General features: G+C 42.3%; 1 protein-coding gene across 3 annotated transcripts in view; it reads right to left on the bottom strand.

Moving 5' to 3' along the window:
- Positions 1-10,325: 10,325 nt before the first annotated feature.
- Positions 10,326-27,166, bottom strand: part of PPP2R3A (protein phosphatase 2 regulatory subunit B''alpha) — a 125,371-nt gene continuing 108,530 nt past the window's right edge. For all 3 annotated transcript variants that reach the window (XM_072143467.1, XM_072143468.1, XM_072143469.1), the window contains 12 exons: positions 21,871-22,137; positions 20,843-20,946; positions 18,592-18,694; positions 18,317-18,391; positions 17,628-17,714; positions 17,123-17,279; positions 16,175-16,223; positions 15,398-15,487; positions 14,650-14,825; positions 12,596-12,714; positions 12,261-12,367; positions 10,326-12,039 (listed from right to left, as the gene is read on the bottom strand). In XM_072143467.1, the coding sequence (XP_071999568.1) occupies positions 11,943-12,039; positions 12,261-12,367; positions 12,596-12,714; positions 14,650-14,825; positions 15,398-15,487; positions 16,175-16,223; positions 17,123-17,279; positions 17,628-17,714; positions 18,317-18,391; positions 18,592-18,694; positions 20,843-20,946; positions 21,871-22,137 (1,431 nt within the window). In that variant the 3' untranslated portion in view covers positions 10,326-11,942. The remainder of the gene's footprint in view (positions 12,040-12,260; positions 12,368-12,595; positions 12,715-14,649; positions 14,826-15,397; positions 15,488-16,174; positions 16,224-17,122; positions 17,280-17,627; positions 17,715-18,316; positions 18,392-18,591; positions 18,695-20,842; positions 20,947-21,870; positions 22,138-27,166) is intronic.

Here is a 27,166-nt window from a genome sequence, read left to right on the forward strand (position 1 = left end):
GTTCATGCGCTGTATAGAGCCGTCTATGACTCACTGACTTGATGCCTTCATTCTTGGCACCAAGTATGTGAAAGAGTTTCGTAAAATTTAATGAATGGAGCTTGAAGACTCCTCAATGTGTTCACAGCCTGCTCCCTCTCCACTTTCTGGATAGTCACATGTTATATCAAGTGGTAACAGGGGGTCTCCTCCTGCGTGGAGTCATCTCCATTTAGAGGCAGATGCTGTTGATGTTAGTTATGGTCCATGATGGGAAGAAAATCTGGGAAGCTTTTAATATGGGATTAAATACTCTTGAAATAATTTTCTTGTTTAATGAAAATTCTAGGTTAAGAAAGTTTGCCCATGTAGAAATGCCCCGGCCCCTGAGCTGCAGTAAGAGAAATAGGCAATGGTAATTAAAGGGGTTGTCAAGGCTTAGAAACATGGCTTCTTTCTTCTAAGAAGAGCGCCACACATGGCTTGTGTTGGTATTACAGATTGGTTCAATACAATACTTGCACAAATCGACTACCGGACAACAGGGGTTTCCTGGTATAAAACAGAGTGTTGTGGCCTTCTTCTGGTTTACATATGTCCGTATCTCCATGCTGTATACTTTGTAGCATCTCTCCTATTCCATTGAATGGGTCAAAGCGCTGCATAAAGTGCAGGTGTATGGGACAGTGTGAACAAGAGGCTGCAGCTTTCTTATGACATTGATGGTCTATTCTACGAACCGGCCATCAGTCTTGTCAGACTGCGGGACGCTGTAAAGGAGCATGTAAAAGTTTTTGCATGTAAAATTGCCTTATTTAATACACTTGAGAGGATGCTTTAGATTCAGTGTTGCGGCACCCCCTGCTTACAGAGGTTGTTGTTCGGCTTCAGTGCCAGGACAATGTATGTTTATCCGAATTCCTGTACACCCCCCCCCAACTTTCTAACATCTGATTTGCACCAGTATTTATACTTGTGGTGGAAGGGGTTAAAGACGTCCTCCTGAATGGTCCGACACTCAGGTAGAGCCCATCAGGTCCTATACACAAAGACTTTGGAAACTGATGTATAGCACTCGTTAGGATTATTTGGGTTGGCTCAGATTTGAGAAGTTCCCATGCCGCACGTTGTTGCACTGAATAGAACGTGACTACAATCGCCTTGAGTCGTGTTCTCACTCCGTATCTTGTTACTGATATTTAATGAAACAAATAAATTTAGCTGAAAGAAAAACCCTTTTGTTAAATTATTAAGGCCCCAGTGTCATGTGATATTTTACTTGCACAGATAATATATTTGTATCAGGTGGGCCTAATGTCTGTCCCCCCCCCCACTAAAACTGGTAAACCCCCAACCAGTCCTACAGCACCCACTGACACTTAGTGTCCTAACACTCCCTTTAATATCATTGTGCATGTAAAGTTTCAACCTGAACGGTCCTTTGCTCTTAAAGGGGTTGTCTAAATAGAAACTATACCCCACCTGCCGTCTACATTCTCCTGTAGACCTTCCTTTTGAGGGCAGACCACCATCGCTACTAACCATTGTCCTCATTGGGGACCTCTGTACGAATGGCATGTCACAGCAGAAGCCAATCCAGGCCAGCGATTGGAGATGTGATCTGGGAAGACATGGAACTGTACTTGGAAAGGGCAGATAAATGAGCTTTAGTTGCAACGGCTATATCTTCTAAATATTGTCACCTACAAACCCAGTTCTTGTGTCATTTTAGATCCCCCCCCCCCCTCCCTTGAATCCTTGAATTTAACAGCAGGATTGTGTTTCTAGGCTCCCCCTGGAGATCCCTACTGTTACATTTACAGTCAGAGATTTTCATGTACATCTCTAACTCCAAAATGTAACTTTATGGATCTCTGTCTGTTGCATCCAGAAACTCAGTCCTTATGTGCTTTATGTACAGTAGATTCTCCTCTTTTTAAAACAATACTGTGCTTCTAGGTGCCATGATGTTATAGAAGCTATAAAATGCCAATCGGAAGGGGGAGGGAGCTGGACATGATAAATTGGGAACAGCGGAGTGACCTTTATCATTCGCCGTAGCACATTGTAAGCCCCGCCCCTCCATAACCAAATTGTGCTATTACCTGTGACCAGGCTATAGCAAGTGTGACGCCTGATGCCCCTTCTATGCCCACTTGCCATGTAAGTGGCGTAAACAGCTAAATCACAATTGGTGAATAAAAGTCCCAAAATGATTCTGAAGGTAATAGTCACAACACGATTCACACTGCACTCCGGGGTTTGGAGAAGTTACGACTGTTCCAGAAGATATTATTTTATTTATTTATTTTCCTCCTCTTAATTTGAGCATAATCATGGATTTTTGTTCATGGAGCCATCCCCATGAAAATAAGTGCTATCCCACTTTTCAGAGCAAAAACAAAATATTTAAGACTCCGTCTTTTTTTTCGGAGAAACGCGGTGGGTAGCTGTATACAGGGACAGGCCAAGGTTTGAGGGTAATCTCTCTGGAAGTTGGTGGCTTTTCGATCCGTCAGGTTCTTGGGTTGTGGTCTCCATCTTTGTCGATCTGTAATATTGGGAAGAACTTTCCGGATCGCTAGGAGGTGGCTCCAGACCAGGCCGCTGACGTCAAGTCCTTGTGTGCCGGTATAACGTATTGTAGTCTGTGTTCTCTCCGGATTCCATACAGAGCTGTATCCTGCCTGTCACCACCTACAGGTTGTGCTTTTCTCGTGCTTGGGGTTGGGAGGGGAAGTTGTTGGTTGCTCCCAAAATGTGTGTATGTGGAAATGCAACTAACTAGAAGTGGTCAGATTTTATAATATCTTGGCTTTGTGGGAAATGGTAAGATTTCCAGGCCCGATCTTTTGTGATGGGCAGAAGATGTTCCACCATGCAAGTCTTTTAGGGTCCTCTAATCCGATCTGCTGCAACTTCTGATCAACACAAACGCTTCTGATTCGTCTGATTCTGTCTGGTAGATCTCTAATTAATTATAGGCTCAGATGGGCCGGGATTTTTTGGGTTAGTTCAAGGCATAAAACCATAAGAAGTAGTACAGTAATGTGTCTGTTTTGAAAAGACCCCCTCCTCACTCCAGGCCCCCACTGCTCCTTTACATTTTTTTTTTTTTTTTTTTTTTTGCTTTTATGAGAAATTTCAACTATTTTTGATATTGAGAGTAACCGGTGAAGAATAATTTAGTAATTCTTGTCATTATTCGCCTGCACTGGCACCTATGTTTTTTTTTTTTTTTTTTTATTAAATATGAGGTTCTGTGATGTCTTATTAAAACCAAATTGTATTTCGTTATATTTTGTGATGTGCTTTTCTGACTGGACCAAAATTTTCCCCTGTTAATTTATATATTAAGTTTCTTTCCCCTTCCAAGTTTCTCCTGGGAGACTATTAAACCAGTAAAAAAAAATTTCTACTGCACCTACGCAGGGGTGAACCTGAACTCTGCTGCCTTGAGCGAGTTATAGAACGGCGCCCCCTCTTTCCCATCTTATAGTAATGCATCAGGATGGATATTTATTATTATTATTATTTTTTTTTTCTTGTAACTGGGTTCTCCTTGTGGTGTCTCCAACCCCTGCTGATATCAGATGTGAAGCGAACCTATTTTTACAACTGCTCTGCTCCGTTATGCACATTCACTTTGTATTTTTTATTTTTTTTTTTTTTTGTTTTTTTTCAATTTCACATTCTACTGAGGTGTTGCAACATGAAAAGACTGATTTCAATTCCCTGCCCCACTCACATATACTGGTATTCACTGCCACCTTTCCAGGTTGTACTGAGATGTACATTTTATCAATAAATGTTAGTTTTATAAGACGGTGGTGGCGCTCATATTGTAAATCACTACGGATTTAGCAAATCTATATATCAAAGGTTATATGTGTATTTAGAGCTCTAACATCGGCCTGAGGATATTGAGGATCAGTCAAGGTTTGGTGCCCTAGTGCACATGACCATAGCTGATTCCCATCTTTTTGTTCTGACCCATTAACTTCAATTTCGGTAGTCCAAGCCGCAAAGTAACCTGGACAGCACACACAAAGCCAAAATCTACGGCCGCGTGCGTGATGGCTTAGGGCCCTTTCACACTTGTCTGGTTTTTCCATGAAGCTAAACTGAACTTTTCTTTTCTATGTTTTCGCATTTTCGATGCAAATTTTGATAGTAAACCCAAAAAAAAAGGACCGGAACAAGTTTCTTTTTTTCCTACTAATAAGTTGTGAAAAACTGAAGTATGTTTTTTGTTTTCATTGAGAAAAAAAAAAAAAATCTGTTCAGTATGAAATGACGAACTGGGTCACCACAGCTTGACCCCATCAAATAAAATGGAGGCTCAGATTTTGGTCATTTTGGCCCATTTATTTTTTTGGACAAAAAAGCAACAAGACCTTTTTTTTTTTTTTTTGTGTGGATTCTGTGCATAAACCCAAATCGATGAATGGAAGCTGAAAATCCAATTTTTATTTGGTGCATTGGCTTTTGGGGACTTTTTCATGCACACGTAGGATTTTACTGGAAATGTATTTCCCCTGCCTCCAGATGTTGGATCTTTTCTTACTGTTGCATTGCACCAGATGTCACATGAAAAAGTACAATCCCCATCAGGCCTTGGCAGATTTTCAAGGTCTGCAGTGATTTTGTCACCTTTTTAGTGGCAATTTCTTTCTATCTATCTAAATACAGGTGACGCTGACTTACAGACGACCCCTAGTTACCGAATGACCTCTCTGTCCCCTCTGACCTCTGGTGAAGCTCTCTGGCTGCAATGATCAGCTATGAGGTGTCTGTAATGAAGCTTTATAGATCATCCTTCCCTATACAGCACAACGTTTTGAAAATCCAATTGTCACAGGAACAAAGCAAGATTTTGTCTGGAGCAACAATTATAAAATATACAAGTTCTGACTTGTATACAAATTCAACTTAAGAACAAACCTACAGAACCTATCTTGTACGTAACCCGGGGACTGCCTGTACCACAATGTGTATTAACCCCTTGTCGTCGAAGCCAGTTTTCATCTTCCTGACATCACCCTTATTGAGGCTGCATGTTACATTTTTGCAATCGAAGGGCTGCCTCCTGTGATCACGGCAAGGTAACATTGCGTTTCCTTAGCGTTTAGCAAATGCATTGGAAACGCAATGTTACTTTGACATATGAGGAAGCCTTACGGCTCGTAGTTCCAAAATATTCAACGTGCGAACGCGGCCTCAGCGTATGTCGCTATAATTCCTTAGAACTTTGGAACACTTTAACGTATCCAGGGAATTTTGAGTTTTTCAGACATTGTACTTCAAAGGGAACCTGTCACCTCTGTTTGAAGAAAGCTTGTCCTTATGCTATAAAGGCTCTATAGGAACCTGCCCGCAACTTAATTTTTTCAAACAGCAGTGTTAGTTGAAAAAATTTGGGAGATACTGGTTACCCCACTAACACATTAACTTACAAATACCACCATATATGTTTACAGGAAATCTACCATCAATATCCATCATGATAAACTAGGGACACTTACTCATAGTTTGATGCTTGTGGTAGTCTAAAAGATACATCATCAGTATCTCCCCTATTTCTCTATGGAGATTGTTTGATGGGTCTCTATTGGTGTAGCAATCATGGTGCAGACACTTCTCCATGTGCTTGTTGTTCTAAAACTATTACACTGAACTTCAACAGATTGTTATACCACAAGCTCTACTGCCCCCTGCAGCTCAGATGTATCAGATTTGATGCAGAGTTTCAATCTCCCAATGCAATGTAAAGGTGAAATAATAAAAAAAAAAAACTGATACCAAAATCTGTGAGGGCACAGACATATAAGAATATACATGCACAAGGGAGGGGGGCAGTCACATGACAGATTTTGTCTTGTTCATCGTGGCATCAATATCCATCAATTCCCCTCTAGCCTTTTCAAAGACGGAAGAGGGTCTCTGGCTCTGTAGGGTGTAGCTATCAACTAACAAGCTCCACTCCACTTTTTAGACAAAGGACCATAAAAATCCCATGTGCTTGTATGACCAATATGTCAGTTATGGATTTATAATCTATCCTAGCCCAAGATTATATACATATTTGGAATCAGGATAGCCAGAGTAGCGCATACATGTGTCTCATCCTTGTCTAGCATCTTGAAGACAGATATATGGATAACTCTTAATGGGTGCATAGTAAAAAGGTCATGTCTGGTCTCAATGTAATCCAGAGATTCATCCAGATCCAATGAGACCAGAACCCTGACCCTATGACTTCCCATTTAGAAGCTAGAACACCTCCAAGGTCCTGGATCTGATCATAGGTAGAAGGGTTCCTAGAGCAATCCCATTGGTGTGAAGTGGTGTGTCTGCACCTAATATAATCAAGCCACCCCTTGTGTCCATTGTTCTTCCTAGGGTGATATTTTACCATTTACCATGGCAGGAGGAATCATTAAGTGCAGCCATCTATCTCGATTGACCAGTACAAGGTAACTATCTCACTGTTTGCTGATACTTGTAGCCCTACACTTGTAGTTATACAAGCCAAACTGCATATCACTCTACAAACCCCCAAATCCGTGTTTTGGTTATATACATACTACCCTGGAGTGGCAAGAGCAAGAACAGGCTCCAGAACGGAAACTGGAATGTGGACACCAGCTGCAGATTCTCCAGCTAATACAGTCTGCTCCAGCTAGTCTAGGGCTACTGGAGAACAATGGGGCAGATTTACTTACCTAGTCCATTCGTGATCCAGCGGCACGTTCTCTGCGGTGGATTCGGGTCCGTCCGGGATTCATTAAGGCAGTTCCTCCGACGTCCACCAGGTGGCGCTGCTGCGCTGAAGAGCATCGGAACGCACTCAAGTACACCGGCCTATTCCTAGTGAAGGTAAGTGCAAGCTCCACGACACATTTTTTTTAAAAAATGCGCTGGTTTTTCCGAATCTGTTGGGTTTTCATTCGGCCACGCCCCCCGATTGCCGTCGCGTGCATGCCAGCGCCGATGCGCCACAATCCGATCGCGTGCGCCAAAATCCCGGGGCAATTCAGGGGAAATCGGCGCAAATCGGAAATATTCGCGTAACACGCCGGGAAAACGCGAATCGGGCCCTTAGTAAATGACCCCCAATGTCCCAAAGCTGTGAACTGAGGACTTTCCCCAAGTACTGACTTTGACACTTTCTTTCTTGACTTGTCAGCAGTACCATGTGCCAGCATACCAATCTCCTTCCCTTGTCTCAGAGGGAAGGCCCTTTAAATATTTGTCTAGCAAGACCACCCTGACCAGTGGGGACACAAAGCAGGCTCTGGTCCATCTCTGGTCTACTGAAGAAGCTCAAGAGTTTACAGCGGGGTTCTACTGACAACTAGACTGACTTCATGAGGGCCCTCCTAAGAGCAGTGAACCTTAGGACTGGGACTTGCGACCTTCCAGTAGCTGAAGGAGCAAATTGCCATCGAGCAGTTTTTGTGGAATTGCCTGGTGGAATTACAGCAGCACCTTCGTGACCAAAAGCCAAAGGAGGCTTTGTAAATGCCTCTGGAGGTCAAGAAACCTGCTGACTGGAGAGGGGTTAAGACTAACACCATATCTGATATCCCTGCCCCTTAGCCCAAGAGAGCACCTGCCCCTGCTCCCCTCTCCACTACAGTGAGTGAACCCCATGTATGTAATTTGTGCAGATAACCAGGACACCTCAAAGCCATGTGTTCACAGGGCCGGAAGGACCCGGTCCCACCACTAAAACCTTCCCATGTTATGTGTGGGGGTGGTGGGAGGTCATGTGATAACTTGTAGCCCGTCACCATAGGCTGGGGTTTAGACGGCTATATCAAGCCTGCAGTTTACACTGCATATACACTGCATTGTATTCGATTACAATTTTGTCAGTGTTGTTGACATTCAGATATGACATTTATGTGTGTAACATGCCTACAGCCAGGAATGTGGGGTTGGGTAGTGTCTTGGGGTAGTGTCTGGGGAGAGAGAATCAATCAAGTAGAGGGTCAGGCTACTATAGGGAGTGGCCACTCAGCCACTGGACACCTGTTGTTCTCTGCGACTCCCAGTGTAGGGGGCTAACAGCTGCGGGGGTAGGGCTTGCAGGTGAGATTGGCAAAATACCTGGAGTGGTGAAGCTCCCAGGTAAAAACAGAGCTAATCCCCAACTGGACTGTCTCAGGACAGGGCCCATCTGTCTGCCTTGACGACTGGTTTGGAAGTTGAGAGGAAGCGGACCCTACCTGCAGTCACAGCACCATCAACACTGTCATGCGCAGTCAGAGCGTTGAAGCCCCTTGGGTTCCTCCTATCTGACCAAATGGCTGCCAAGACAGACGGAGGACAGCAGACAGATCTAGGAAAACTGATAAAAGACTCTCAACACTTCGAGTCAGGGATTTCAGGTAGGAGGGCCGCTAATGAAAAAGGAAAAGTACCAGGAGAGGTAGGTCTCTCAGGTAAGGACTCGCTGCAGGGCCCATCTCCAACGAGGCTGTCTCAAGACACAGTTGGTCTGTCTGCCTTGACGACCGGGTCACAGGAACCATTTAGGTGCAGCCATAGCATTTATACCCCTCAGGTCTGCCGACTTCCTCCCTTCAGACCAAGTGGCTGCCAAGTCAGATGGAGGTCAGGAAATAGATCCTAGGGAGCCGACAGAAGACGTGACGGCCTCTTCAATTCTTGCCATGTACAGTCAATGGTTTCAGGCAATGTTAGACGCTAGCCTGTAAGTTACGGAGGAACAGGTGGTAGAGTTCAAATAAAGACCCCAAGCGCGTCTAGGATCGAGGATGGCTGTAACTCATGATGGTCCAGCGGGGTTCACTGGAGGTGTGGCCCAGGGACCCACATATAATGGTACCTTGTCCAGCCTGGGCAAAGGAATCCTTGGGGAACACTCCCAGCTGTGGGCAACCCTACACTAGTTCTGGGAGTTGCTGAGCAACCAACCTGGGAGAATCCAGTTGGCAGTCCATCACCTGGATCCCTAGGAACAAACCTCAGTGTTTGGCATATTGGGTCTCCCGAGGTACAACAGTGCCAGAGCTGGAAGACTGACTGGATGCTTAAGCTGGGAGTCGTTCAGGCATAAAAAGGTAGTGGGTGGGAGCACGGAGAAACAGAAAAGTGCTAACCCTTTAGCGCCCTCTAAACTAGGAAGTTGTGATGAAATACAAGCTCTGTATAAAGGAAGTATTATTAAATATAAGAATATACATGTACAGGGGTGGGGGTCACATGCTAGATTTTGTCTTGTTGCTCAGGACATCAATATCCCTCACATAACACCCTAGCCTTGCCTTGAATGACTAACGAAATCTCTGGAAGGCCCCAGTTCAAAGACTCAAAAGGGTCTCTGGCTCTGTAGGGGGTAGCTATCAACTAAAACATCTGTAGTCCTGGTGACTTTAAGCTTTTCTTAGAGTTCCCTCCATAGGGGTTCATAAAAATCCCATGTGCTTATATGACCAATGTCAGTTATGGAGTTATGATCCATCCGAGCCTGAGGCTAAATACATATATGGAATCGGAATAGCCAGAGTAACAAATACCAGTGTCTAGCATCTTTGGACACAGAGATATGGATAACTCTCAATGGGTGCATAGTAAGAGGCTCATGTCTAGTCTCAATGTAATCCAGAGATTCATCTGGATCCAATGTGACCAGAACCCTGACCCTATGACTTCTCATTGAGAAGCTTGAACTCCTCCAAGGCCCTAGATCTGATCCTAGGAAGGAGGGTTCCTACAGCACTCTCATAGGTGTGAAGGAGTGTGAACAGTTTGTCTAGTGCTCACTTAAGGTAATTACATATAAGAGTTAACCCGCATTGTTTTTTGTTACTGTGTTGATAAGGTTCTGTTTCGCTGAGACTAGTGAAAGGGGTCTTTCAGATGTTTAGGGTTGAGGCGAACGTTGTGCATGCGATCGGATTGGATTGTGGCGCATCGGCGCCGGTTTTCACGCGACAGAAATCGGGGGTGTGCCCGTCGGACAACCCAACGGATTCGGAAAAACCGAGGAATTAAAAAAAATTATTTGTGTCACAAGATCAAAGTGCTCTAGATTTACCGACCACTATAGGCCACTGTATATTCTTTTCAAGACTGTAGACAAATGGCATATGAGCAGCTGGCCTCAGCAGTGACATGCCAAATATGTATAGACCACCAGTGAGTCCAGTGATTTGTATCACAAGATAATGTCATCACTGGGGCTGGAAAGGGAAGTGACTTCTTTCTGTGAACAATGTGTGCAGCCTAGATCATTGAGTCAGATGTAAAGCAATTCAATCCATGGCCAGGACGTACATAACAGCGTAGGTGATGGTCAGACAGCACAACCAGTGTCAGGTACCACGCACTTTTAATATATACACTACTTACAAAACTAAAACTCTGAATTGATATATTCGTCTACAAATAGTGAAGGCACATCCCAGGAAGGATCAAACAGACAAGGCGTGGAGAGAAAGGAGATGGCATCTGATGAACCCACAACATACAATGCCCAAAAAGTGCCATATACATAGGACATTTTACCTGGCGGCTGAGCATTCTGGGACACGCAGCTAGTCAGCCCCCCCATCTGGATGTAGTGGCAGTGATGGAGATTATATCCAGAAGATGTACTTGTATATGCTTTATATTTTTTGGCGAAACTAGTGATATCCCCCATTATAAAATTCAACACTCAAGAGATATGACGTAGGAGTTCCTGCTTTCCTTTTATCACATACCACTATGATATAGGGAGTCCCATCCTCAGCACTGTGGTCAGTCCATGAAACAGGACACTGAATCAAACATCAAACTGTGTGATTAAGACATTGCACTGTAGATGGATCATGGTAAGTTTTACTCCAAGGAACATGAAGTCCATGAAGTGATTGAAACCCCCTCCCCAGACTATTCGGAGAGTCTTTTGGCATTCCCACTTATTTAAAGGGCATCAAATAATATTTAAAGCCATTGTCCCAAAAAATAGTGGGATACATGTTTACACATTGGGGGTCCCGATAACATACTTGTGTCAATTTTAATATGGCATTGATTGAGTATGCACACTGCCATGCCATCTTTGGCAGGCTCATAGTGATGACAGGGGGAGCAGTGTGCATACCCATTGTTACAGCGGGACACATACTCACTGTCTGAATATGGTATAAGATACAATCTTAGGATTTAAAGGGGCTGTTTTCAAACAGAGGCAACAATTACACGTGTATTGTATTCCCCATGTCCCAGAATGCTTTGCCAGCCTCATAATTATAAACGACCCCTGTAATTTTAAATGAATTTTCCATTATGTTCCTCATACACATATTTACACATGACATAGGTACAGATTATACACATTATAAAGGTTACTGTGATAAATATGACATGACTCCGTGCTGATGATGAACTTCTTGTTAAATGTACAATTTATGGACTTCTGGAGAGTGGAGCTTTGGTTGTGTGTGTGGCACAGATATGAGGAGGGTAAAGGCAGTGTTAAATACAATGATATCAGGTCATTTCTCTACATGTAACGCACAGGCCCTCAGGTATCCAACACAATTACTAAGAGGGCCCCATAGCAACCAATCACATTCCAGCTGTCATTGTTCCAGTGCAGGTTTGAAAATGAGAGACTGAATCTGATTGGTTGCTTTTGGTCCCTCTCTGAACTACAGTGGATACACAAGGCCCCAATTTAAGACATATTGCACATAAATGGCTTTTGTTCATTTGACAGCAAACTTGTGCACTCTCACACACAAAATGCGGTAAAATTAAAGCAGAACTTATGTCATAGAGCAGTTTTTTTTTTCTTTTTTTACAAAACAAAGCAATTCTTTTCACAAAATAATCATAAAAAATATATTTATATATTATTTCCCCCTGAAAGTCTTGTCGTGACCAGGGCTCAGTCCATAAATACTGGTCAGTCTGATTGTTCAGTGATGGGTGTAGGGTCAGTCTCATGCCGTCAGGTCAGAGATAACCAGTTTATCCATTTTATTATTGATTTCGGGAGCTGAAATGATTTCGTCTCCATCGTAGTCGTCCTCAAATGACCTTGGGGCATAAACAGAATAAAATTATTAGTAGGGGTACACTTTGTGCAATTGATATAAAAGCAATTCCCTAATAGTGAACACCTAACATAGGGCAAAAAAGAAGAGTTACACGACTAATGTAAAACTGCATCAGCAAGACTTGCATCTTGAGACGTCACCATTATCAGATGAAGCCTTGGCCCACTAATACTTGCAGGTTATAAATGATCAAAGTCTCACCCCTCTTGTAGATGCTCAGTGGCAGTCTCCTCAGCGACCAGGATCTCGTATTCTTCGGCTGCGTATCTGTCCCAGTCTGATGGCTCAGGGATTTCACTGTCAATGTCCTGTACAGGAATAGAGATGATGCCAAGTGTGAGGAGGAGAAAGTTGTACATATTCTATAGAATCCAAGTGTGGACCCTATAATCATAAATTATCTCCAAATTCTTCACTCTCTTCTCCATTATTAACGAGTTGCATCATAAGATAGTATAATAATCTATATTCTTGTATATCGCTTTTATGGAAATTCCTGCCATCAATATGTCATCAAAACAGACAGATGTTGGTACCTTTTGCACTGCAAAGGGATCTCTCTGTTCATGGTCCAGGTACTTCTCAAGATTAAAGCAGGTGTCATAAAATATGTGAGCCATCTTACAGCGTTTCAGATCTTTCAGAGTTATTCGACCTTAAAGGGAAAGGAAAAACAAGACACTTACTAAATGATGATTATACTATTGTCTAGTAACCGTGTAAATAGATCCAGTACTGAAAACCTGTGTGTCATGGCACCTGTAGTCACATAACTGCGCATGCGCCAGACTAGTTAAGCTAAGGTGTAATACTCTGACTTCTATGCTGAAATGTACATATGCCGCGATTACATGTCTTGGTAAGTATTAAGGATATTTGTGCTTTTTAAAACATCCCTCGCATAGACAAGACTATTGAATATTTAATGGGGACACAAAACCACTTGAACATAAAGACAAGCTGGTGGATTAGTGTCCTAGATTCTCCTGACAGTTTCTTCTCAAGGGATTATTATTATTAACATATATAAAACTTTACCTATAATCCAGTAAAGTTAAGCAAATCATTAGCACCTATATGTTGCATATGAGCAGCTAATATATTAAAATTACATACACCAAACAATACGCCAAAATTGAATTATTAAAAGCTTTATTTATTACCGATAAATGTAACCATCAAAATCACCACATAAGTAAAACCAGCATTTTTTAGTGTAGTTTCCCAGAAATCTATCACTGTACAGACAGTCCCCTACTTAAGAACACTCGACTAACATACGACCCCTAGTTACAAACGGACCTCTGGATATTGGTAATTTATTGTACTTTAGCCTTAGGCTACAATAATCAGCTGTAGCAGTTATCACCGGTGTCTGTAATGAAGCTTTAGTGTTAATCTTGATTCTTATGACAACCCAACATTTTTAAAATCCAATTGTCACAGAGACCAAAAAAGGTCTGTCTGGGATTACAATGATAAAATATACAGTTCCGACTTACACACAAATTCAACTTAAGAACAAACCTACAGACCCTATCTTGTATGTAACCCGGGGACTGCCTGTATACAAAATGTGGTTATCTTGGTGCATCCGGGGCGAAGCCATTACGAACTAGTGCAGCTGTTTCTCTACTTATATATTGCCCAGTGCATCACAGTACTGCCCCATAGCATCTCCCATAGGATGGAAATACAGCAAAAATGTAAAAAATAAAAAAAAAGAATTTTCTTTAAAACTACTGATCAATTATAAGACTCTGCTGGTGGTCATGGCTCTCTCATTTCTACCCAGACCGGGCCTCCCCCCCTATTCTTCATCCTTCCTCTATATGTACCTATTCTACACCTACTTCTTCCTTTTCTTTTTTCTACTCTCAGGGTGCAGGGTCACTGGGCTCTTCCAATATTTCTTATCATCATAAAAAGAAAAAAAGGCCAGGAGGCAGGTGGGGATTGCATGTCCTGTATTATCATATAAGATGGTTCACAAGTCCTGATTACAGATCTTATATGGTATTTGATTTATACCTAGCAAGTGAGTTTATACTTTACTAGATATGATGAGGACTGCATTCCCGATCCTTGCCTGTATCCTGGTTACCAATAAAAATTACAAACCTCCTCCCCCCAAAAAAACAAAATAAAACAAAAAAACCAAACAACTGATCATTGGGACATGAAAAATGTATGCCGGGATAACTCAGGATACGGTAACTCACAAAATGCGGATTTTACTTCTAGGGTGATTTTGTGCCGGGTAGAATAGCATTAACGGGTCGGTCCCAGGTATACAAGTTATCGCCTTTCCACAGGGTAGGGGATGACTAAATAATCGATGAGGGTCCGACTCCTGGGACACCCACTGATCACAAAAACAGAACCCCCAGCTCTCCAGAGAATGGGGATCCGGTAAGGTTGAATGCGATGGCAGAACAAGCGGCCATCTGTGAGAATGTGACCCCTGCTCCCCAGAGAGCTTGGGGTTCCGTTCTCCTGCTCAGTGGAGGTCCCAGCAGTCAGCTGCCGACGTCTTACATGAAAAATCTTCATTATGTTTTACATATTGTAGAGATTTATTGTTCCGTACCTTCATCTTCTGGTTTTACCAGGTCTAACAATTGGCACAAAAGATCCTGGAAAGGCAGAGGCTCAATACCCATAGTTTCCATCTTCTCACACTGCTCTTCATAGAAGTATTCCAGTTCATACATGGATAACACTCCATCTCCATCCAGGTCCATGCAGCGGAACCAGTACTCAATACTATAGCCAAGACAGTGCAAGGATTTGATGTCAGAGAGATAACATTATAATGCGGGTTTTAATAATAAATAATAATAATTTATTTATATAGCACTCACAGATTACGCAACCCTGCACAGAGCTGCCAAATGGGGTCCCCCTGTCTCCATGGGGCTCACAATCAACCTACCAGTATGTTTTGGAGTGTGGGAGGAAACCGGAGGAAACCCACACAAACATGGAGAGAACATACAAACTCTTTCTCATATATGTCATTTTCTTATATTTATTGCACCCGATACCTTTCTGTGCAACCACAAATGATAGTAAAGAGGAAAGCAATTTAATTTGACCCTTTTTATCCTTTACAATTTGCACATCAAGAGGATCATTTGCTTATAGTATGTGTCGCCAAAAAGTTTGACTGTAGGAAGGGGATTAACATTCTCGGCCAATAGATGGCACTAAGTCATCACAAACATTTCATTGTATCTCTGCAGCAATAAATAGGAACTTTACATTTGCCAAATTTTTGGATCAACATGCTAAAACCCCTTTTGCATTGTATTCCAACTCTATGACCCTGTCCTTACCTTGTTGGGTTTTTCTTGTCTTCTTCAGATATGAGGAACCAGACAAATTCAGCGTAGCTCATCCGGCCCTCTCTCTGGACAGCGTTCCCTCTGGAAATGAAGACAATGCCGTTTATTATGGCAGCCAGGCCGTCTACACAGTGAGCTGCATTCATATCACAATACAGTATGGAGCTGCTGGAATGAAGGGTGATGGGTGCTACCCATATTATATTTGAAGTGATGCAGGCTTCACTGATTGCACAGAGGGTCTCTTATAGTTCCTCTTTGCACCGGCCTGTACTGATCTATAATGCTCCTGGCTAAGAGGGGATAACTTACTGGGATACCTATTAATCAGACAGCAGATACTTGCCTGATTATTGGAGGTTCAACTCATGGGTCCCCTATCAATCACTATGATGGGGGTACCTAGTAACACACTATGAATTCTTCAATTCTAAGAGCATGTTGGGCTTGGCAGAATACAGCTCTCTACTATCCCAAAAAGTAAATGTAATGATAGGATGCTGCAATCCATATAGAAGAGGGAATTGGATGCTCCAAGTGTCTTGGGAATGGAAGTATATAAAGTGCACTAACCGGACCCTCCTGACTGTAGTGCTCGTCAGGGTCATGCATGAAAGAAGATATAAGCAAAATGGCTCCAGCTATTTTACTGCAAATCCGAATTTCCCCACCTCTTTTATTATGGAGGTTTCATAAGACATGGAAGAAATTCGAGAACATTTGACTAACAACATGACTATGGTATAACATGACTACCACCAATCTCACCGTGTAACTGCTCCTGAAAATATCCGCTCTATGATTCTGTTAGAAGAGGCTGAAAGGTAAGAAACAGAAATAACAGGTCACAGGGTAGAACGGATGTAAGGCGAATGGTGAGAGTTATAGTGTGAATCCTATGTATTATATGGACAGGTTACAGAGGGGAACAATTCTCAGTAGATCTAGATCCATCTTGTATACAATGTGTATAAATACCAATATGTGTCCCTTATCATTCTGCTAAGAGCATCTACTTCTGTATGTCACCTGCAAATCTACCATTTGCTTTGATGCATTATGAAGCAAACATACCTTGAGAATGCTGTAGCTAAACTGAAGCAGAAACATATCTTGTTTAATCCCGAGTGGTTTTGCTGGAAAACAACTATTATAAAATTATGATAACTGGGCTCTGTCACCCTGTGGCCGTCTGGGTGTTGTCCTGCACTGCTTCAGCCTTGTCCCGCCCAGCATAAGCTGAGAATACGTCATCACTGTGTTGTCCCTGACAGGCAGAAGTAATCAATCTCTGCACAATCCCTCAGCTGCTGTGTATGAGTCATGCAGCTCAGGTTGATAAGTCCTGTCTGGACAGTTCAAGAAGCTCCTGTGTATGTGGAGATAATGTCTTTATGAACAGCAGCTAGCCTGCACCCAGCTTTCCCATGGTCCTGAATTTTATAATTGTTTTTTTGAGTAAAAAGACTCAATTAAGGGATTAAACTGTGTCAGTATAGTTACAGCATTCTCAAGGTTTGTTTGGTTCACAATGCATCAAAGCAAATGGTAGATTTCCTTTAATATTGTATAAGCAATCCTCTGTTACCCATTACTTGTTGCCATCACCTCTGAGTAATGACTTCTCCAGTGTAACTGCTACATGTGATGTGCTTTATTGAGAAGCGCTGCGGCCTCATATATAGTAAATGTAGTGTAAAAGCTACAAATACTCACCATGGTCATTATATCTTGCCAGGTCTTTCTGGTCGATGTATAAGTCATGGTCAGTGTCCAGTTCCCAAAACTTGCAATAGATGACGTAGAAGTGTTCATAGGAGAAGTAGTCTGTCACCTGGTTTATGTCGTCCTCTTCTTCCAGCAAAGCCAAAGTCTGCAAAGCAGGAGACACAGATGTCAAAACCTTAAAGGGGTTGATTAAACTAATCCCAAAATTAAAGGGGTAGGGAATGCACGGGTGTTGACAACTTATAAGATTCTTCAAAAGATTACGGATGACCCCTGTTCTCCTGATCATGAAGGTCCCAGAGGTGGTACCTCAAGCCATCAGATGCTTACCTCTACTATTTATACAGGTTACGACTACTGGTTGTAGGAAGAGTAGTGTAAGTCACAACATTAGAGTGAAGTAATACAGGAGTAATAAGCACTCCTAACAAGTTATGGAAGGGTAATGATAGTCTGAGGAGTCTTTTAATGTGCCCTGATGGAGGCCACCTACCTGCAGAAAGTTACTTCTGCGCAGCTCAGTAGATGTGATTCTGCCGGACCACGACCTGTTCACTGTGTAGAATATTCTCTGTATAACCTACAGGGTATAAAGGTCATTGTTATATACTTCCATTATTTTCTTTTAAAAGTACATAATTTACACAAGGATATTCAAAGACCTGTCCGACAGCCAAAAGATGTCCGGATTTGGAAAGGTGAGGGCTAACAAGAGGTTTATGACTTTGAGAAGGATAAGATATATCTTTCCTTTATAATGCTGACCTGAAAACAGCTAGATCAGCAAAAAACAGCGACTCCTGAAAACACATGCACGCTCAGCCGATCGTACGTGTTCTCAATACAGAGGAATAGGGTAAAATGGATGCACATTGAATGGCAGTAATTCTCCTCTCCCTTGTCTAGTAACTGACCCTGCGGTGCAGTATCCAGTTACTAGGATGCCAAGTACAGTACAGCTACAGTAGTCACACATTCTGTGGTGTAGTCTTACCACCGGCTGCTGTGGGGACTATAGCAGATTCATCTGCCACATATGAGACTCCTGAAGAATGTCATGGTGCCTACTACACACGTACTACAAGATTACTATAGAGTAATGTAAGACATAGAACAGATTGTCTTCTATCCTGTATAGGGCTTATGGTGGGCTTTTGCTATGTGAATACACAGAGCACGTACCGTAGTTATGTAGCGGGAGTGAAATTCAGGCGCTTCCTTGAGGAAGGTCAATCCGGGATGTGTGTCCACGATGTCCTGGAGAAAAAAAAAAAGTGGTGTAAAATAACCAGTGGAGGATCTCAGAGCACCAATGGTAAATCCCAAAGTCATTCAGGTGGCTACCAAAATACCATATTGACAAATTAGGGTCCCAAGTCCCCTATGGCATCTTTGTGTCCTAAGGGAGGTCTTCGTGGGACCAGCCAAACAATTCCCAGAATAGGAGGCATTCTCACCTGTAGGAGGGGGATGAAGTCCTCTTGTTCTAGGTAGCTACAGCTTGGTTTTGCTAAAAGGTGCATGAATTTGGAAGTGTCATCATGACAGTTCTGTAATAACCTGCAAGATGTAAAACAACATATCAGTATCAGAGGATCATTACTGAATAATACTGCCATGCCATAGGAAAGGAGTAGCAACCCTGCTCAAATGCCTGCAAATTTCTCAATTCTGGGTAGAAGGATAACAATCTCTTAATACCCCCACAAACTCGTCATTGGGTTGTATCTTGGGTTGTAGTTATTTTGAAAACGGATTCTGGATACATAAAGACCAAACAGGGAAACTCTGCCCATAACTTTCCGAAATATGAATATCCGGGTTTCTTTAATCTGAACCCATCCAGTTTATCCCATTGTTATGGATGTTTCTTAAAATAGATCAAGTTTGTCACTAATCGATAGCAAAATACACCAGGAATCTCTCCAGGACTTCCCTATATTTTAGGCTTTAACTGTGAAATCTCTCATTTAGCTGCTTTATTATCCGTCTTCAATGATTTTAAGTAAACCTGTGTCAGTAAGTTTTAAGATCGACCTTTACACCTTATAGGCGTGTGGAGACTTATTGCCATTGATGCTCCACTAGGGGATTCTGGGACATATGCAAATATGTTTTCCAGGGTGGGAAAAGGAAAACCATGCCTCTTTTTTTCGCTACCTTGTAAGGCAGCGCCCTTAACACCAAGCATGACTTACAAGAAGCCTAACAATCCCACATCATGTTATTAGACTTCTTGTAAGTCATACTTTGCTTAAGGGAGCTGCCGTACAAGGTAGCAAAAAGAGGCATTGGGGCACATTTACTTACCCGTTCCTGTCGCAATCCAGTGGTCCGTTCTCAGTCGAGGATTTGGGTCTTCAGGCGATTCACTAAGTTCGTGCGCCCGATGTCCACCAGGTGTCGCTGCCGTGCAGTGGTCCGCCAGAGTTCAACAACCTATTCCTGGTGCATGTAAGTGTGTGTCAAGCGACACTTTTTTTTTAAAATAGCACAATTTTTCCGAATCCGTCGGGTTTTCTGACGGCCACGCCACCCGGTTTTCGTTGCATGCAAGCCAGCGCCGATGCAACACAATGCGATCACGTGCGGCAAAAACATGGGGCAATTTGGCGCAAAACTGTAAAATTCGGAAAACCCGCAGGAAAAACGCGATCCAGACCCTTAGTAAATGTGCCCCAATTGTTTACCTTTTCCCACCCTTGAAAACATATCTGCATATTTCCCAGGATCTGGAGCTGATAAGGTTGTCACAGTTCATGTAATACATGTGTCCTACCATGTGTATATTCACCTATCACCTATGGCTCTGACCATGATGCGACAAGTCTGCTGCAGAAAGTCAGCAGCAGGTTCATCCAATCTCCGATTACATTTACACTTTTTTTTGCATTTTATTTACTTTGCTGGCACTGTCAAATGCCTCAGATTTCTTGTATTCAAATCAACTGCATCAAATTTGTATGTGAACACAGTCTCAAGCTCAAAGCTGCAGAGCAGTCTGTAGAGGAGGTACTGCTGTATCCTTTCCACCATCACTGTATTAAGTTCTGATATATTTGTGCCTCTACACTGGTGCTGCACCCAACCCATAGCATTCTTTGGCTGAGAATTATAAGACTAGTATCACCTGCTAACAATTATATGACTGTACACAGAATGTTCAACCTATTTTGAATAAAAATTTACAGAGCTCCAAATCCTCTGTAGAGTGAAATTACACAATTCTAGCTTCCTGCAGCCACCACTAGAGGGAGCCTAATGCACAATATTTGTAAAACAAATTTAAAAAACCGATACATGCACCCAAATTAAAAAAACTAAACAGAATTGGCACACAAAATGCCACTGTGCTACAAGATAGACATTTGCTTTAAGCTCGTCTTCCAAAAGTCACATAATAACTTTTCATAAGTACGCACATCCGACGGCCTGAACTGGTCACAGATATCTTTTGACTCAACTATGTCGTCCTTATTTTACTGCCCCCATTTTATATAAGTCTTGGCTGTAGGACAGGTTCTTGGACTGGTATTTATGTGCCCATAGTACACGTGAGAAATCAAAGATCGGAAGTATCATTACTCACTAGTCCACTTTTTAAATAATTTTTAATATTTTTTTTAATATTGATTTGATCATTTTCATGTTCACGATTTCCTATGATGATAAACAGCTCTATAGAAGGGAAAAGGTATGAAAACTTACTTTCTCCACATGGCAATGAATGAATGCACAGACACGACCCCGGTCCTCTCTCCACCAGCGCCATTGAACAGGGCAGCCTTCCAGTACAATGGACAGCCGCATACCTATACAAGGGGTAACGTATATTCATTAGGACTGCTAGGCATTACCTGCATTTGGAAAGTCATCATCTTACAATTAGGATATATCGTATATATTTCATATATATCCTTGATGATGTTTCCTAGTCCTACATTTTGCATCCAGTACACAGGGTCTAGGATACACAATCAATAGGACATTGGTGGTTGTCCATTAACAAGCACCACCACCAAACAGACGATCTTGGTCTCCGATACCAGAACTACAGAGGCGACAACAGACACCATCACCATGGAGGGGTCTGCTTCCAGCTCTTTGAAGTGTCATTCTTTTGTTGCAATGCCGGGTGTCAGACCCCCAGAGATCTGATATTCATCATCAAACCCAAGGATAAGTCGTCAACAATGAAAAACTATTTAATATAAAATTGTGATTCCAGGAATAAGATATGAGAATAAGGCCCCTTGGACACAGCTGTGTGCTTACCCGGACAGATTCAGGATGGTAGGGAGCGAGAGCTCCTCACCCCTCCCTTCTCCATGGGAAGTTGAGAAATATGGCTATTCAAATAGATGACCGTATCATTGATGTAAATGTGGCCGTGTGCTACCTGTATTAAAATATGGGTAGCGGGGCCGTAAAGAAATGTTGGTTTTGCGTTTTTTTTTTAATTTCTTATATTTGTAAAGACCAGTGTGCCATGGGGGCAAGTATAGGAGGCAGATGGCACGGAGACGGACTATAACAATATATAATATATATACTCCAGAGACACATAGGTCTGAATATCAGCTGCGGATTTTCATTTTACATTTACAAGAAAAACAATCACATTATCAAAAGGTTCAAGATTAAAAGACGTTCCTAGTTACCAACACATTTCACATATATGGCTATTTTCTGAAGAATGTGGCCATGTTTTCCTGATTCCGTAAACTCTAAATTACCTTGGCAATCTTCCCCATCTCGTAGATGTCGGCCTTCTCATCCTCCATAGTGGAGAAGGCTGCTTCAATCTTGGAGATGGAGTCGTCGTTATTGGTGCTAGGGTTGGGCAGTCCCTTTGGGAAGTAAAATCGTGGAATGTTTATGGACAGGGAAGGGGCAACTGTGACTTTGTTGGCAGGAGGTGGAGAAGCTGGACGAGGAATTACGGGAGCAATGATGGGGGCGGGAGGAGGGGTCCCCGGCTTCTTCTCTTGCTTGTTTTGAACCTGTAAGGAGAAGATAATGTTTAGGATTCCTGATTTCTTACAACTCATAAGGCCACAATATATTTCCTAACATCATTACTAGTACTGGGTGTCCAGGTCAGAGTAAGATGTAACCACTAAGAGGTTAGTGTAGAGTGCTACATTTTGTATCGGACTACCGAGGGGTTGGAAGCAAATTAGCATCGGAGCATAGGTTCTGACCTTTCCTCAAGAAGCCTTCCATTAAAGGAGTTGCCATTATAATGGATCCATTTCTTATCCAGGATCACATGTGACATCCCTGGCTAGTAGTGTCGTGACGAGAGGAGGGCTGGAGATCCGTTTTAAGAACAAATATGTTGACTGCAACACTTTTGTGCCCCGCAGAATCTGACACCAGACGTCAGTGCATACGCTGTGTAATGGAAGAGGGAAGGAAGTCCCAGGAATTTCAGAGAACACAGTGATTATCTGAATAAAGGTATCCTGGGAAGAGGAACTATTTGCAGTAACAGGTATCAAGGGAAATGAAGACCTTTAAATTGCTGTCTACAATAAAGATGGAGAAATATAGCCTATTAAATTTATGGAGTTAAAGGGGTTGTCGACTTTCAGCAAATAATTGATACTATTTGTTTAATGAAAAGTTATAAAATTTTCCAATATAATTTCTGTATCAATTACTCACAGTTGTATAGATCTCTGCTTGCTGTCATTCTATGATTACTTCCAGTGGATAGAAATCTGTGATCAAGTGATGTCACACAGGTGCACTGCTTATCATATCACATGGCTCTGATTACTCTCTGTGATATAATGAGCCGTGCACCTGCCTGTCCATCACAACACCAGGGACAGATTTGCTATCCACTGGAAGTAAACATAGAAGCTTTCTATCGCAGGACAGCAAGCAGAGATCTAGAGTGAGGATTTGATACAGAAAGTATATTAGTAAATTGTATAAAACTTTTACACAAACAATATCAATTATTTCCTGAAAGTGGACAACCCCTTTAATAACAAGTAATGTACACACTAACAATGGCTCTTGTTCCAACCAGTGCCACCTATTACATGGATGATTATTTTCCCAACTTGGCACCATGTAAATATACATATTCCCACTGAATCTATAAAAGAGAAGCAGAACACAATGGACTGAAAGATAAGACTTAAAGGGGCATTCCAATGAAGACAAGATTCATACATGTACTCAGGATAACAAAATAACACATTCTCTAATTCACCGTTATTAACAAAAATAAAGCATTTCACAGATACAATTCCAACCTGTCTCTATCAGTCCTGGTATACACAATTTTGGTTGCCCTTGGACCCGAACCTGTATCTTCTGCACTTCAGGTCGGCAGACATATTGTTCTATCTGATGCTGCATTGAGCTGCTTTCTGCCCCCCAACCTTGCATTCCTGGACGAACACACACACCCGCGAACACACACGGCTTGTGAGGAAAGTAAAGCTACAGGCAGATAAGATCTTTATCTTTATGAGATGGAGAAAGGTATATATCAGATCTTATAGTATGTAATAGCAAAGGGGAGAATGTCACATGTTATATGCATCTCTTGGATCTCATCTCTGATCCGTCTCACCTCTCTTTCTATGCGTCTGATACTTGTGAATGTTCAGAAGCTAAACGAAAGTGTATATAAACCTTGTACCCTGATAATCTAAGCACATTATCAGCACACAGCATCTCATAGCATTAGAAGAATCATAAAGTGTCTGCTTAGAGAGTCCACGCCCACACTCTGGATTGTTACACTGACCATCACTGAGTCATAGGAGCTAAAACAGCAATAAAACTCAGTATAAATTGTCAAATAAGGGATTAAAAATGTTTCTTTCACGGGCAAACCTCTAAGCCCGTTGTCTATGAACGATTTTGGTTCAAACTTGTTCCAAGAGCTTGCAGGGATTTACCAGTCCAAACCCAGATCTCTGAGTTGAACAGAGATGCTGAGTCAGTTCAGTTATTCTAGGTTCGGTTTAGTAAATCCATCAGGTGTAAAGAGTGTTCGTCGGACCAAATTCACTAGTGTGCAACAGGCTTTGGCCTTTATACACATAACACTGGTCAGTCCGTGAATCCTAGACCACATAGTGGTGAGATTTCAAAGACCAAGCACAGTGTCAAGGATCTGTCCACTGAAAGCACATGCACACTTGACTGAACCGAGCATTTAAGTGTATGGGGAAGTCCGGAAGAAATTTTTTGACCCTGAACATTTTTCCAGTGTTTTTACAGTAATTTGAAAGAAATTGATAGAATCTTATTACCAATGGCATGGAACACATCGCAAAACCACATGTTAGCTTTATATGGTTTTTTTTTTAATTTGTTACCTTTTTTTCTCGCTGAAGGAAAAAGAAATTTCCTAAAAAATGATAAGGGAATTGTTATTGGCCACAGTGGTGAAATTCAACACAGACTAAGGCCTCAATCACACGACCGTTATGGGGGCTGTGATCTGGCTACACAATTTGCGGCCAGAGCATCCACTAATCTTTCAATGAATAGGAGAGGGGCGAGGAGAACTCACATCCCCTCCCTTCTCCACCTGGTCCGGGTGAATACACGGCTGTGTGAATGTAGCCTTAGCATGTGAGAAAAACAGAGGTGGGCTGGATCTCTGTTAACATAGCCTGACCTGTGAGGGGTCAAACATCTCTCTGTGTGCCAGAGGTGGGGGGGGGTTTAAGGGCACTCATCACCATGTGAGCAGAAGGACGCCGCTCCGAAACAGCAATAGGCCACAACCATAAAACTAGTCACAAAGGGAATACTAGTTCTAAATTAAGCCAGGGGTGTACTGTAAAAACCAAGACCTCAAAGGTCAAAGACAGCCAGAGAATGTGAGAAGGAATGCTAACTTACGACTGATCACATACCAACTATACATTTGTATCCCTTGTATTCAATAGACATGTAGGCAAATAACAGCGGGAGGGACCTATGACCCCTGGTATAAAGAAATTAGCTGTGACTATGAATTATGATTTTTTTCAAAGTCAGTATATCCTTAATCCTGCCCTAAATAATGAACTGGCTCAAGTTCAGTGTTGACTTAATGCCCACCTGAGAAATATTATATTGGGGCCCACCATTGTACTGCTACAGTCACCCATTCCTAAAACCAAGCCAACACAGTAGTAGCTTCCTATTCCATGCCATTATTGTCCAGGGGGGCCTGTCAGTAACCTGCTGACAGGTCCTTTTCTCGAAGAGTACTGCTCCATGTACTCCTCACGTAGCGGCTAAAGACTTCCCACTGTTCACCTTTGAGCTTGTCCAGATTCTTTACCCCTATACAAATATGAGAGTAACAGGACAGCGTGAAAGACAGATAAAAGAGTCGGCGAATACAGCCCCTTTCTTAGTTGACAAATGGGCAGTAATCCAAAAAAGAGCTGAAGACACAACTTTTTGTCATCTTTGACTTTATTTCTGTACAATAAAACTGCAACTATTTGGAAAAGACTCCACAGAAGTCGACAGGCGTTTTTTACTCAATTTGGCCACCAAATCCAAAGCCACAAAATAAAACCGCTTCACGTGAACCAATTATATTGTATGCCTTCATAGAAATTGGCCAAACTCACTGGAGTCCGGGACGAGGAAACAATTTTCCAAAAAAACACCAAATAATATACTGCTCTTGCACGCACTACATTTCTGTGAATTTGTACCATCAGGGGAGGGGTTTTTTACCTGGTAGAGCATGGAAACGTACACGAGGAAAGGTCTACTCTGCCTACACATAGTCACGTACAGAACATACACAGACTACTCTACCTGCTCACAAGTAAACCATCCCTCAAAGCTCTGCCGACGTCTTGGCATCTTTGTTTTCTGTCCATGTTAGGACGTCTAAACCACGGATGTACCGGCGCAATGTGTTTTGAGTTCGCCAATTCCTAAGCAAGAGGCAGGTTTCCCGCTATAACTATACATGGCTCGTAACACTGTTTCAGGAGAAAATTTCATCCGCAACCTTAAAGAACAAGCCTGGGCCTGACTTGTAACCTGGCACACGCTGACACTGACAGCTATGTACTTTCAAGAAAGCCTGACACTGTTCACTGGCCACTATAAATAGGCAATGGCATCTGTGTTCACATTCTTAAAAGACATGGCATGCAGGACTCTTGACCAGCTGTGAACTGAGCCCAATGAACATCCAGCACCAACCTCTGACCGGCAGGGGTATCCAGAGTCGGCAGTCGTTACTTCATCTGCAAACCCATTTCACCTTTATATTCTCTAAATATGGGATTGTTCTCATTCAAATTTTTGAGCGCTCATGTACAGGTCAACATTACCTCCTCATGTAACTGGACTCTTACATGTAGTGGTGCCACGTACATATTTATATCATAGTATTCACTGAAGAGGTGCTGGTCCACCTTACTGTAGAATATGGCACCACAAAAAGTCCATAACATTTCATGAACCATCCATAGGACTTCTAACTTGTTGATCAGTGTTGAGTCTCAGTGATGGCACCCTCACGGATCATTATGATAGGGGGTATGTTGTACCCCATTTACGGTCAATGGATTTAATGGAGACAGCCAAACGCGGCAATTGGCTATCTTCATCGGAACCATAGAGACAACGGGACACATGAATGACTGGCCACCTGGGGTGCAAAGTACCCTGTCCTTGTATTCCATGGGGGTCCCATCACAGAGACCCCCACCAATCAGCAAGATAGCAATCGGAAAACTTGCCGTGACTGCACTTTAAGTATCTCAGAGGAAAGCAGAACAAATGAATTGGACACACATTATTTCTGGTTCCGTCAAGATCTTAACAAAGAATGGAATATCTTAAAATATATTTCCAGCGATCTGGATAACACACATTCTCGGTTTGTGTCATGGGGTCAACAATAAATTTGAGGTTTTTCTGATAATCCCTGTTCCTTCTCTGTGTTCTAGAAAATAGAAGTCTTAATAATGTCCTGCATAGGGTAGATAGACCCCCTCATGACGTCATCACCATCTTTATGACATAGGCATCATG

The sequence above is a fragment of the Engystomops pustulosus genome, chromosome 3 (genome assembly GCF_040894005.1).
Source record: "Engystomops pustulosus chromosome 3, aEngPut4.maternal, whole genome shotgun sequence".
NCBI lineage: Eukaryota > Metazoa > Chordata > Amphibia > Anura > Leptodactylidae > Engystomops > Engystomops pustulosus.